At 40.9% G+C, this 15,212-nt stretch overlaps 1 protein-coding gene across 1 annotated transcript in view; it reads left to right on the top strand.

The window, feature by feature from the left end:
- Positions 1-15,212, top strand: part of sphkap (SPHK1 interactor, AKAP domain containing) — an 89,968-nt gene that overhangs the window by 42,658 nt on the left and 32,098 nt on the right. Inside the window, exon 3 of the mRNA XM_060834430.1 lies at positions 9,278-9,337. Coding sequence (XP_060690413.1) covers positions 9,278-9,337 — 60 coding nt within the window. The remainder of the gene's footprint in view (positions 1-9,277; positions 9,338-15,212) is intronic.

Raw genomic sequence — 15,212 nt, 5'->3', positions numbered from 1 at the left:
ACTTTTCTCATTATTCTTGTATTCTTCTAAAAAAAGCTGCGATCATTATCTCCACTGCAGTTCTTCTTAGCCAGCGCTGTTAGCACTTTGACATTAATTCCTTGCATGAGTATTATATATGGTCAAGGTGGAAATCAACTTGCAAACGTTCTCTGTTGCATCCCTGGCACTCCTCTATTTATATGGGTGTATTCCAACTGATTCATTCTCTCCAGGGTAGCACAGCGGATCAGTGGTTAACATTGCAGGGTTTGATTCCACACTTGGATGACTGTGTGGAGTTTGTGCATTCTCCCTGTGTCTGTGATCGGGTTTCGTCTCTCAGTGCTGAAAATGTGTTGCTGGAAAAGTGCAGCAGGTCAGGCAGCATCCAAGGAGCAGGAGAATCGACGTTTCGGGCATGAGCCCTTCTTCAGGAATGGCTCATGCCCGAAACATCGATTCTCCTGCTCCTTGGATGCTGCCTGACCTGCTGCGCTTTTCCAGCAACACATTTTCAGCTCTGATCTCCAGCATCTGCAGTCTTCACTTTCTCCTTTCATCTCTCGGTACAAAGATGTGCAGGTTAGGTGGATTGGCCATGGTAAATTGCCTATAGAGGATGTGCAAGCTAAGTGGATTAGCCATGGGGAGATGCAGGACTACACCGATGGGGTGGGTTTGGGTGGGATGCTCTTTGAAGGGCTGGTGTGGACTCGATGGGCTGAATGGCTTCCATACTGTAGGGATTTTGTGTGATATAATTGAGTTTCTGATCGTTTTATTTGTTTTGGAGCTACGAGATGTACAGGCAAAGTCACTTTTGCTTCCCATCCCTACTTTTCCTGAGGAGGTAGTGGTAGGGTTTTTTTTTCCCTCTCAACCACAGTAAGCCATGTAATGATGTGGCTTTCACAATGATGTTAATTGGGAACCCTCCAGATATTTACTCAGCGACAGAGAAGGACTGGTTATAGATACTCAAGAGGACATTGGAGTATTTGGAAATCAACTTAGAAATGCTTTATATTCTCATGACATTGTTGCTGTTATCCATCTCAGTGCAGAGACCTCAGGGGAGGAAAGTGCTTTTGGGGCATCATTTATGATTTGCTACAGTTCATCTTTTTGAGCCTAATACTCATATGTGTTTTCTAAAACAAACTAGATTCAGCAATTGAATCAGTAATGTCAGTTGTGAGGATGTTACTGTAATCAATCAATCCAGATGCAGTGACCAAATAGCTGGATGAGTGTAAGTTAATCAAAGAGACTCAGCGTGATTCTAAGAAATGGAGGTCATGCCTGACTTAATTGGTTGAAGTATTTGCAGAAATGTCTATCATGGTCAAGAGTGGTGTTGATGAATATTGTCTAAATGGACTTCCAAAAGGTATTCAATATAGTTCCAGAGATTAAATGAGAGTGGACATGTTGGAGGTAAACTTGGTTCAGGAGCTGGTGACTCATTGAAAAGTAGCATTAGGAGAATTAAAACAGAATTATAATGTCCTCTAACGGGTGGAATTTAACAAGTTTTCCTCCAGGGACCCATTTTTTTTGCTATCTTTATTAATGATGTAATTTGCTGTCATCTGTTTGGATAGAAGAAAGACAAATTGGAATATTTTCTGAACAATGAGAGAAATGGAGCAAAGAGATTTAGGTATCTATAAATCATAGGTACCAACCTTGTCAAAAAAGCTAATGGAAAATTTTGTCTGGAGGGCTCATAATATACAAGAGTGAGGAAGTTATTCTTCACTTCTATACAGCCTTAAAGAATCAATACTCAATTTGTTGCTTTCCCTCCAAAAGGAGGTCTAGCAGCTGAGACTACAGTTTATTTTTAACTATTTCAATGTATTCAGAGAGCACCACTATAATGAGGTGGTCTCTTAATTGACCACCTCCAAAAAGATCTTCCAGGTGGCCATCTCTCACAAATCATAGGGCTCAGGATCCAGAAATGGTCTTGTCACACATTCAAAAAGCTGGTAGGATTACGTTCAGTGAGTGAAAGAACCAACAACAAAACACCCAAATTCAACCAAAATCATGTTCCGAATCTTGCTTAAATTTATAATTATAAAGTATTGCTCACCCTTCTAATTTGTCCACAAATGTATTCTCCTCAATATATTTTTTACTGTCTTGCTCCCACTCCTGTGTCTTGCTGCAATAAATAACCCCTGGCTACACATCATTCTAATCAAAAAGGTTTCTGTTTTGATTACAATGCTTTTAAAAGTATCAATTTTATTGACTAGACAAGACCCCTCAAGATATAGAAGATAATCTGGACCCTAACTTTTTCTTATTTTAAAGGTAAGTGTAAGGCATTGTGTTCCACATGCGATTCAATTTGTCAAACTACCAATCTTGAAGCAAACAACACATACACATTTCATACACATAAGATAAAATAAAAAGAAAATATTTGGCTTAACTGTAACTATTGAAATGCTGAACAAAATAATATATTAACTACTATTAATGGACTGTTGTAATATGGTAACCTCCCTGTGTCTGACAAACCTGTTGGAATTCTTTGAAGAGGTGACAGGTAGGTTAGACCAAGGAAACCCAGTGGATATGGTCTATCTAGACTTCCAAAAGGCCTTTGATAAGGTGCTACACGGGAGGCTGCTGAGCAAGGTGAGGGCCCATGGTGTTCGAGGTGAGCTACTGGTATGGATTGAGGATTGGCTGTCTGACAGAAGGCAGAGAGTTTGGATAAAAGGTTCTTTGTCAGAATGGCAGCCGGTGACAAGCGGTGTCCCGCAGGGTTCAGTTTTGGGGCCGCAGCTGTTCACATTATATATTAATGATCTGGATGAAGGGACTGGGGACATTCTAGCGAAGTTTGCCAATGATACAAAGTTAGGTTGTCAGGCAGGTAGTACTGAGGAAGTGGGGAGGCTGCAGAAGGATCTAGACAGTTTGGGAGAGTGGTCCAGGAAATGGCAGATGGAATTCAACATGAGCAAATGCAAGGTCTTGCACTTTGGCAAAAAGAATAAAAGCGTAGACTACTTTCTAAGCAGTGAGAAAATTCATAAAGCCAAAGTACAAAGGGATCTGGGAGTGCTAGTTGAGGATTCTCTAAAGATAAACATGCAGGTTGAGTCCGTGATTAAGAAAGCAAATGCAATGTTGTCATTTGTCTCAAGAGGGTTGGAATATAAAAGCACCGTTGTGCAACTGAGACTTTATAAAGCTCTGGTTAGGCCCCATTTGGAGTACTGTGTCCAGTTTTGGTCCCCACACCTCAGGAAGGGCATACTGGCACTGGAACGTGTCCAGCGGAGATTCACACGGATGATCCCTGAAATGGTTGGTCTAACATACTAGGAACGGCTGAGGATCCTAGGATTGTATTCATTGGAGTTTAGAAGATTAAGGGGAGATTTAATAGAAATTTACAAGATAATACATGGCTTGGAAAGGGTAGACACTAGGAAATTGTTTCTGTTAGGTGAGGAGACTAGGACCCGTGGACACAGCCATAGAATTAGAGGGGGTCAATTCAGAACAGAAATGCGGAGACATTTCTTCAGCCAGAGAATGGTGGGCCTGTGGAATTCATTGCCGCAGAGTGCAGTGGAGGCTGGGACACTAAATGTCTTCAAGGCAGAGATTGATAGATTCTTGATGTTACGAGGAATTAAGGGCTACGGGGAGAATGCGGGTAAGTGGAGTTGAAATGCCCATCAGCCATGATTGAATGACGGAGTGGACTTGATGGGCCGAATGGCCTTACTTCCACTCCTATGTCTTATGGTCTCCCACAAACACATCCTTGACAAAGGCAAGTTGAGTAACACAGTCTCACATACAGGAAGTGAACCCCAGCTTCTAGCCGTAACAAGGAGAGGAATAGACATTTCCACATTGAGCTTCAAGACACCGGCAATCTGGTTCAGTGGGTGTTTGGCCCCACCTATTCAGGCTACTTCTATTGGTCCAATCTTTTTAAAAAAGCTCAGGGCCTCACAAGCTGTTTACTCAATTGGCTTTGGAGCAGAGTACTTGATCTTCTGTCCCAACTTTTCTTCATTAAACAAAGGGACAAAATACATCTCTTTAAATCAGAATATCATCGCATAATGCTGTAACAATGGTTTTGCATCTAATTTATGTTGCCAGTCCTTCCTTCCTTCCCTATCCATTCTTAATGTTTTAAATCTTGACATATTTAATGACTATTCCTGATTCAGGATTAGCCTTGTTTTACTCCTGTCCTTGGGCTGAATTTTCCAGACCATGTGCTTCAAATTAAGAAGTATACCAGGAAAGGTTTAAATAAACCAGGTGAAGCAGTAAATCATTACCACCCAAATCAGCATGCAATATGATTAGTCACATCTGTTAAATCTTTCAGTGCTGTCTTACCCACATCCAATTCTCATTTTATCGGAGCTAACGTTAGTATTGCCTCATAGACACATGGCCTACTGAAGGCAAAAGCTCACATCTCTGTGGCACATCATGATGGTAAGCAATGGAGGCCATTTATCAAAGAGTTCCTGATGGTAGACACTTGGAAACCTCATTGATCATCTGGATAACAGTACCATTACAGCATTCAGAAAACTAACAGCAGCAAATTGTATGAGTAGAAATATGCGAATTGAATATCCAGAAAGTCTTTTGCTTAAAATGTTCATTCAAGATAGAAGATAATTTCTCTTTCTTTCTCGCCCCCTCCCAATGATGTCATCATGCCTTACTTTTCATGTCTGTCATCAAGTAACAGAATTTACTACTGCAGGCCACTATTTATTAAAGGTTCAGTCTAAAAGTAATACAAACTCATAAAGGGAGCAACAGCAGTGAAAAATAAAGTGAAACAGAAGCAAGAAAAGTGAAAAAAAATGTAGAGAAAACCAAAAACAAGTGAAATAAATAATAAAACTGACCCTACATAGAAGGAAACAGAAATTTAGTGAGAATGGAAAGGAAAACAGTTATTTATGGGTTGTCAGCAAATTATATCTTTACTGAGGTACAAGCAAAGTGTACAGCTTTACATTGCAAGTCTATCAAAAAATGATGTCAAGAAGAAATCAAACTGTGCTTGTAATTAGCAAGGAATGGCTTCACAAAAATTAATATATCTGGTCTTTCCAAGGAATTTAAACAAAACAGAGGAGGTCTAGAGAGTCCTCAAAAATCAGTTCAAAGTAAGAATTACATGCAAGATGAACAGATTTCAGCTCATGATATATAGACATCACCCCCAAGACCCTACTGATGAGTTTGTCACAAGACACGACAACAAAGAAGTGGGATTTCACTGAAAATAACTCTGAGAGGCTAATCAAATGAGTAATTCTCTCTGCAACACTTAAATAGTGTTATAGAGATGTACAGCACGGAAACAGACCCTTCATCACTACCTAATTTAGTCCCATTTGCCAGCACTTGGCCTATATCCCTCTAAACCCTTCATGTTCATATACCCATCCAAATGCCTTTTAAATGTTGTAATTGTACCAGTTTCCACCATTTCCTCTGGCAGCTCATTCCATACATGCATGAAAAAGTTGTCCTTTAGGTCCCTTTTATATCTTTCCCCTCTCACTCTAAACCTATACCCTTAACTTCTGGACTCCCTCACCCCAGGGAAAAGACTTTGTCTATTCGTCATATCCATGTCCCTCATGATTTTATAAATCTCAATGACTTCACCCCTTAGCCTCAATGTTCCAGGGAATATAGTCCCAGCTTATTCAGCCTTTCCCGATTGTTCAAATCCTCCAACCCTGGCCACATTTTTGTAAATCTTTTCTGAACCCTCTCAAGTTTCACAACAGCTTTCCGATTGGAAGGAGACTAGAATTGCATGCAATATTCCAAAAGTGGCCTAACCAACATCCTGATGAAGGGCTCCGGCCCGAAACATCAATGCTCCTGCTCCTTGAATGGTGCCTGACCTACTGTGCTTTTCCAGCAACACACTCTCAACTCTGATCTCCAGCATCTGCAGACCTCACTGTTTCTCCTAACCAACATCCTGTACAGCCACAACATGACCTCCCAACTCCTATACTCAATGCTCTGGCCAATAAAGGAAAGCATACCAAACGCCTTCTTCACTGTCCTATCTACCTGCGACTCCACTTTCAAGGAGCTATGAAACTGCACTCCAAGTTGTCTTTGTTCAGCCACACTCCCTCGGACCTTACCATTAAGTGTGGGGAATATCTTCTAAGTGAGGAAAACAGCAAAACCATTGATGCCTTGCTTGAAGGTGGATGTCAACAATAAATTATAGTGGCAGATCAATGACAATTACATGTTTCAGGTCTAGCCAGTGCTATTGCAGAGATCAGCAAAATACACCAAATGAACAAGGTGTGTAGCAGATGTGGCTAGTCACACTTTCCCAACAGCTGTCCAACTTTTCTTCAGATCGGAAAAATGTGGTACCGGAAGATATTTGGTACTATTCCATGAGAAGAAGAGATTAGGGCCCGAGGGCACAACCTTATAGTAAGGGGAGGACCCTGTAGAACGGAGATGAGGAGAAAAGTCTTCAGCCAGAGAGTAGTGAATCTATAGAATTCACTGCCACAGGAGACTGTGGACGTCAGTCATTGAGTATATTTAAGACAGAGATAGATAGCTTCTTGATTGTTAAGGGAATCAAAGGGTGCGGGAAGAAGGTGTGATGGTTAGGCTGAGAAACTATTAGCCTTGATTGAATGGCAGAACAGACTTAATTGGCTGAAAGGCCTAATTTCTGCTCCTATTTCTTAATGTCTTATGGTATGCATTTGCAGGAAATCTGGTTTCAAAGACCAAGCCAGACTCCAGAAAATAAAAGTGACCAACATAATGGCACAACATCGAAACACTGGCAACAAGGAAATGTTAGGAACGTACACAAATGCAAGCATTTTGATGAAGTGCAAACAGGCAAAAGATAACTTTCACAAGATGCCCAAGCTCTTCGTACTATTAATCTCACACTCCTCATGTAAGGTCATCAGAAGCTTTTAATGCTATTAATTCCATAGGTGCTAAAATGACACACCCTAAAAGCTAAAATCAATACAAGGACTGATGCCAACCCATTACCATGAATCATCCTGAAAAGCACATCCTCAGCAAGTGGCACTCCATGGTGCAACCTATTGAAGACTGTCTCACAGCACAATATGTGCAGGTTCTTGGTTCCTTGAAAGTAGAGTCGCAGGTAGATAGGATAATGCAGAGGGCGTTTGGTATGCTTTCCTTTATTGGTCAGAGTATTGAGTACTACAGGAGTTGGGAGGTCATGTTGCGGCTGTACAGGACATTGATTAGGCCACTGTTGGAATATTGGAGAAATATTCCAAATGCAGAAGGAAGTACCATTCGCTTGAAAAACAAACGCCAGTGACCTAGCCAAGCAACCAGTTTTTCGATCATTGAGACACATGTCATTCTTCTTCAAGGACAGAGAAATGAAAGGGATGCACAATAAGTAAGCAAATACAGAATTTCCACAATTGTGCACCAGAGTCAGAAATCCAGTCAGAAACCTTTGCTGGTGTCCAGGTATTGGTCAGATTTTCAACCAACCCAGATTGCATGAAGTTATTACAAATCATGGGCCCACTTATAAAAGAACAGAAGCCAGCTTCAACTAATTATGACACACCAATTATGCATAAAAAGAACAACGAAGACTGCTTCAATAGTGATTCCATGAGATTTTGTACAGTGACAGCAACTGGGAGCAGGACAAGCAAGTAGTCAACCAAAACCAACTGAGCCCAACACGGAACTCTCCAGGTATTCGATTACCAGATCAGATGAGTTGTTAAGCCTCCAAAGCATCACGTAGAATTTTGAATTGTCAATCTTGTGAAATCCATTTTTTATCTGGTGATATAATTATTGAATTGATAATATGTAGCTATGTACAACCAAGTAAATCTGCTTCATTTTTGCTAAAACCAAGATGTGGTGTCTGCTTTCAGTTAGTATGAATTATAAGAGGTATGAGCTTTAAGAGGTATGCTTATGATATCATCACTGTAACATAGTATATCAGTTGATTCCATCTTAACCTGGAGCCACTTGAAGCATGACACACTGATGTAGCATGTTACTATTTGTAATCAAATAGCTCAGTGTTGGTCCAGGCACTAAGTACCTGTGACTGCAATATTTTCACCCACAGTAATAAATGGCTGCTAAAGCCTTCATTGCTGTGTTGCCCGCATCTTGTGCTTATTTTACATGCACTAATGTAAATATTGCCTTGTCAAGTAAAACATTTGTCTACTGAAGGCAAAATCCTATCAAGCAGTGGCAGATCAGATATGCACCAGAAGAAATTCACATTATACTTATGTAACATGGCTCATATGTTATAATGGTGTTCCTGCTGCAACAGTTAGTGGATAATATTATGCATAATCTGTACAATCAAGTATCATTATGATAGAGTGGGCTGGATTAAGTTATAGTTTTTGATTTAATTTCCTGCAAAGCTGTTTTGGAATAGCCAAATGAAATTTATAGAACTGTTACAGAATTAGATAGTGTAATATGAAACTTTTGAGGAGACTACTATGTTAATACATGAAAATCTATGTTTGTCAGTCTTTGTGGATGTATATCAGTAGATCCAGAATTTAATTCCCACTATTAAAAATTTATTGTGTAGTTTCACAAATAATTCATTTGATTTTTTAAAGCCCACACCCCACAAATTTTGCAGATTCAGGCAAGTGTCTGAATTACACCAGACCCATTGAGTGGGACAAGTGTGTTATATCAGAACGGGCAAAAGTGGTAAGTATGTACAGCAGCTCCCAGTAAAATGATGCAATGTGTTGCAAAAGCCCCTGATTTTGAAGTGTCTGATTTTGGTGATGTACTGAATACCATCGAACATGCTGTCTTTGAAATCTCCACCACAATTTCTGTAAATGAACATGTTTTTGTTACTATTGCATTTGAACTCCCAGCAGGAAGCTTCACCTGTCATAAGGGCATTTCAGGTCCATGTGTTACATAGCTTGAAGCAGTAAAACACATCCTTTCTGAAACTATGCACACAGTTCAGTTGTAAAGTCTCAGTTTTGGTGATTAGTTAGCTTGTTCCTCCCACGCTCCCAGAGTCACCCATGACAGCTGCAGTAAGCTCAGACATACCATGATCTGCCCACTCACAGCTCAGTCCCAATTAGAAAGCTTTGCTGTAAGTACCTGGCCTGATAGCTGAATACTCTATTCTCTTTGATAAACTTTGACTATGAATGGTCTTAAGTTGAATTCTGTTGTTTGTTTTCTCTAGATCTGTTTTGTAAATCTTGATGGAGTGGATGCAAAGAGCAATAGTAAAGAACTCCAACAGGTAAAGTAACTGGGGTAAAATTATGCACGTAAAATAAAAATCTAGGAACAGAAATGATTCTGGGATACCTGTCTAGGAATGTGCACATCTGGCTGAATTTCCCATCTGTAATTTTAGAAAATGCAGTGTACATATGTTAAGAAATTAAACAATTTAATTAAAATAATCAAGAGAACTACATGAACTATTTATGTACTTAAATCAAGACCTAAGAGAAAGCCAGAACTAAAGTGTTAGCAATCACTTGTCAACTTGCTACTAACTATATTTTTTACCCTGTGTATATTATTCATGAATGAAATTAACTTAATTCATTTAATCCTGCATAGTTCTGAAATTGTAAATTAAAGCAGAAGATACCAGACCAATGTCATCTGATATCAGAGAAAGGGTTAATGATTACCACTGCAGGGATTCTCTGCAAGAATCTGGATATGATTGTAGAAAATGTGTTCCTCTCTCTGCTAAATCAGCACACAATAGTTGGCATGGTAGTATTGCAGGAATTCCTGCTCTTACTTTTAATCCACCCATTTAGATATGTTAAAGTATCCCTCAGGAGCAGGTGCAATTTGGACTTGGGCAAAAGACACTACCATTGCACAACAAGAGCCCTGAAGGAACTCTTACATAAAATCAATTAATAGCAATTTCACACATCATTGCATTACATTAAAAGGTTCCCCTAATTATTTATTTGTGGAAAGAAAATAGAAGCTGAAATGTAATCTGAGCAATCCAAAGGTCACTATAAACCAAAGCGCTATAAGTAAATACAGCAACACATGGCAAACTTGCAAGTGGTAAAGTCAGAAAGATAGACTTCATATTGATTGCATGTCCAGGAATTATTGGAATTCAAGAGAGAAAAGAGAGGAAGAAATTTAAAATAATCACTATCTTTCAGGAAAAGTGATTGAGTAAACGATAAAGACTTAAGGTCGAACAGGACTCCTATATCCAAGAGTAATTGGTAGAGTCCTAAAACAACTGGGCGCTGAGATAGTAGATGCATTGACTAATGTGTTATTTCCATTGAAGAAAGGAGAAAGACAAAAACCCAAAACACCAGTCAGCTTAACATTAGTTGTGGGGAATTGCTGGAATCCATGATTAAGGAGGTGACAGTGGAACATTTTGTCTTTTCTTGATTGCAGCATGATTTTTGTGGAAGAGACATTTAATTTAATTAATTTATTAGAATTGTTATGGACCAGGCCAGCTGCCTCAAAACATTACAAGAAGGTAGCCCAGCCCCTAAATTTGCTAGTTGTTTTAAGCAGGTGTAGAGTGGATATTTCAGGAAAGAATCAACTGGTTTATTGAATAAAACATGAACAAGAGAGAACAGAATATAGAATAACAACCTATCCAAAAACCAACAGATCATCCTAACTTAATTATGCTGTTCCAAATACTTGCAACAATCCCCATAAACATCCGTTGGCACAAAAGGTAACATCAAACACAAGTCCTTACAAGATAGAAGTCAGAGATAGAGAGTACCAGCTTGAACCTACTTCTGTGGGTCCAACAACCTTTTTTCACACTCCCGCTAAAAGCAAATCAAACCAAACCAAACCAGAGGGAAGCTGAACCAGGAGAACTGGCCACATCCCATTCATTGTACAAGCAGTTTTTAAACTTGAAAGCCTCTGTCTGAGGCAGTATCTGTTAGTTATTATCAAAATGGCCCTAAAACCCTTCGACCTCCAGACTTTTTGGAGTATGTGTCATTTGCGACCTCTCTAGAAAAAAAGCCAAGGACTGCATCACCTTCGTTACAGAATGCCTTGAGGATGTAACACACAGAGTAGACAAAGGGAAATGTAGGATGTGGTGTATATGGATTTCTAAAAGGCATTCAATGTTGCTAAACATCAAAGGTGACTTATCAAAATAAGTGATCATGCTAAAGGAAGAAACAAATCATTTTTGGGTTGGCAAGAAGTTACAAATGGAGTACTGCAAGGATCAGTGCTGAGGCCTCAACTGTTGATAATGTGTATCAATGACTTGGCTGAAGGGATCAATTGTATGGTGGCTAAATTTTACTGATTACACAAAGTTGGATAGGGTTATATGTTGTCAAGATGACATAAAGCATTTACAGCAAGCAATGCAACTATCTGGAGATGTGAGGGAGACAGTATTGGAGATGGCTGAGTGGAGATGGGTGACTGTTGCTCAGTTTTGATTGCTCCTCTTGGAAAACCTGTGTTCGCCAGAACAATCTAGTGCCAGTTGCATTACAAATCACCATGGTGATGGTCTTCTTAAATATTGACTCTCTTTCCAAAGCTTCACTTGGACATATGTGGAATATCTCTGTCGGTTGTAAATACATCATCAAGGTCACAATGCCCTGTTCAGAAGAGCAGATGAATTGAAGTTTCACCACAGGCCTAGAGATCAAGGCATCAGAGATGTCCGATTTATCTGCTATCACAGGATTTCCACAACGGCAATTGACTGCACACAAAAAACCCAAAACACCAGTCAGCTTAATGTTAGTTATAGGGAATTGCTGGAATCTATAATTAAGGACATGACAGTGGAACAGTTTGGCATTTCTTGACAAGTAGTGCCCAGAGCACCCTGTGATTAGCCAGAAACATCCATAAACTGAAAGTGATTTCACACTGTGAACAGACAGCTGTTCTCTGAGTATTGAAATCTATTCTGGTGTGTCTAAATTACCTATAGAGCTTTTGCAAATCATACATCCTAACTAACATACAAGTATCACAAATGTTTGTTCTCCCCTATCAGCTGCAGGATTGCCCCCCCTTCTGTTAGGGGATACCCATCCTGAGCCTAGCCATTGACAGTAGTGCAGAACTGGCAAAGTGCAGGCCGGGAGAGATACATTACCACATGTGCTTCCCCAAGGAATCCCACAGCACAGACTATGGAACTGCTAAACAGGAGGTTCTGCTGTGTTGCCCGCTCAGGTGGAGCACTGGAGTACTTGCCCAGAAAGAGGTTCCAGGGTAAATGTGATCTGCATGTTGCACGACATCAGTGAGCAAAGTGTGTTTGAGGCTGGGGGCGTGGTGGAATATGCGAGGGGAAGATCAAGAGGCCAACTCTCTTCCCACTCAAGGGGCAAGTGAAAATCATGTTATTGATGACCGGCCACATGGTGTGGATTGCAGTGGAAGGTGCCAGAACAATGGTGCAACATGGGAGACAGGGCCATAGCACCTTCATTGCCAAGGGATTCTAGGCAGAGTGAGGCACTACAATAACTATAGGAGCCCAGGATTCTCTGTGGGTGCAGAAATCTTTGTTTTATCTCATTGTATTTTTACTTTGGCTGTTTTAAAGTTGATGTTTTCACCTTAACACTGCTAGTATTGTGGTCCTGTGACATAAAACGCAGCCTAGTGCTAGAAAGAATTGTCACGTCATTGTTAACAAAACCAGAACACCACCTGTATAATAGTGTCCACCTATGGCCTCTGGCACCTGGAAGGAAAACGCCGCAGGTCATTCCTGATGAAGGGCTTATGCCCGAAACGTCGAATTTCCTATTCCTTGGATGCTGCCTGACCTGCTGTGCTTTAACCAGCAACACATTTTCAACATTGACACAGGCAAGCCTACTTGTGCCTGCTAGTTTAGAAAATGCATGCACTTGGTACTTCAGAAGGAGTTACACATGTCTCAGTGACACATTCTTCAGATGAGGGTAATGTCTTGTGGCCACCAACAAGATTGCAATGACTTGGCTTTCAAGACTACTTGGACTGCAACCTCACATCAAAGAGAAGCTGATGAACATTGTCTGTTGGTTGCATCCCAAGCCCCCGGCTTTGCAAGTGATGGCCATGGCTGAATGCTTAGTGTCATAAAATGATACCTAGAGATGCCACAACCATAAATGGTGCATCTGCAAGGATGGATCATCAGAAACTGAGAGAAATCTTCAATGCAACAATGAGCAACATAATGAAACTACATCGTTCATGAACAAAATGAAATGAATCATATATTTATCAATGAGATTACGTATGCATTGATTAGACATCTGTGCTGCATTTGTGCCAATGTAATTTCTTGTTATTTTTGTTGCTACAAGTCACTAAGCTGGCTTTGATAGGGATCTACTGATGAGCCAGTGCTGAGAGGGCTTGGGCCTGCTGAGAGTCTCCTGCACAGATGTAGATCGCTATCCTAGGCTGTTCTGCTGGAGACTCACTGTGATTGGTGAGGTAAAAGAGTAGTGTATCTCTTTATGGGCTCTGGCATTTCTGTTAGATGTTCCTCTGCCTCATAAACAGGTCTCTTTTGGTAGAATTCAGAGGCTCATCATCTGCATGGCACTCAAAGTGTGCCTGGTTTTCAGTCCTCCAAGTGTCAAAGATCTCATTTTCATATCCTCTGTCAGCTCCAGGTACGTGCCTGCGATGTGTTCACTATGTTGTAACCCCAAGCCTAGTCCCAAATGTGATGAACATCTCTGTGCTGATTGAGGGGGCCAGGGAATGCCTCGTCTAAGGTATCTGAGTCTTCACTCTGTGAGGTGGTATTTGAGATGGAGGTGAAGGTAGTGGAAGGTTGTGGCTCCCTTTCACTGTGAGAACCTACAGCGTAGAGCATGAAGAATTGGCTGATGGTCAATTCGTTTTATCAGCAATGGTTCAGACATCACTCTTGTCTGTCCATTTGTGAACACCACCAGAGGTGTCCTTACTGGATGTCTGGAGATCCTCGTTTCTCTATCAGTGTGCACCTAATCCCGGTATTCCCTGGCAAATTCCATGGCCTCCTCCTCAAAGGGCATCAGCATGCATATATCAGGGACTCCTCCATCGGTGTGCCCACACTCACGCTGATTATGAACAGCTTTCTCCTGGAGACAGATTGTTCGAATGTCATCCCTGTAGATCTATAATCACTCTATTGATATGCCTGCTAACATCAGCTTCTGTGTGTGGGCCCTTGGATGCTTGAAACCCCTATCCCTGGTACACGTCCATGACTTCCATACTTTCACTTCACGTCTGCTGGTGAAGCTTGCAATCCAGAATCCTGCGTGACATCCCTCTGTACTCACTAACTTACACTGCCTGATTAACTTACCTGTTTCACTTCACTGCAACTGGACAATGCCATTCATCCCTGGAGAGTGAGAAAATCATCAATCCTCCTTTGGCATCATGCGCAGGTCCTAAAGTGAGCCCATGATTTTGAACATGGCCACAGCCTCCAACCAGGCCCTTTGTTCAGGCAGGAGGCCTGAACTTGAGCCATACCTGCAGGACTGCATCCTTGAATTGTGGGATGCATGGTCTGAGATCCTGAGCAGTAAATGACAGCAGGATGAGTTTATCCGAGGTGAAGGAGTATATAGCAGAAAGTTTTGCAACTGTCTCAAGGTATCCACTGTAAGAGCCTGAGTGATGTTCACAATATGCCTGGCTGGGTGCCCCCTAAATATGGCATCATTACTCCTGACCCTATTCAGTAATAGTTGGAGTGCTTCCCTCTTTTCTGCCCCCTCCACATGATTCACTGCATGCCTCAACTATCCTAATGGACGGGCTGCTCCAAGCTCAGCTATTCCACTCCTGAACAGAAGTGACGTTCACTTACTGTCTCACTGTCAACAAATTTGCTACTATGAGAAGATTCCATCAAGAAACTCAGACCAAGGTATGCTTGATTGGATGGCTGATGTTGAAATGGTTGCATCTAATGATTGTTACAGGAATCTTCCATACAGATTTTTGATTGTTTGTTCAAGTGTGTGCAGGGCAAGTTCACTCTAGCTAAAATGAACAATCTGCTGAATTCAGAAAAAGGCAGAAACTTTATGCCATTTTTGGTCATGTAGTTATTTCATCAGCCAAATTCTAACCTCATTTCA

Source organism: Hemiscyllium ocellatum, chromosome 13 (genome assembly GCF_020745735.1).
Source record: "Hemiscyllium ocellatum isolate sHemOce1 chromosome 13, sHemOce1.pat.X.cur, whole genome shotgun sequence".
NCBI lineage: Eukaryota > Metazoa > Chordata > Chondrichthyes > Orectolobiformes > Hemiscylliidae > Hemiscyllium > Hemiscyllium ocellatum.
Note: the sequence above shows the minus strand (reverse complement) of the source record. Positions and strands in the feature narration are given on the sequence as shown.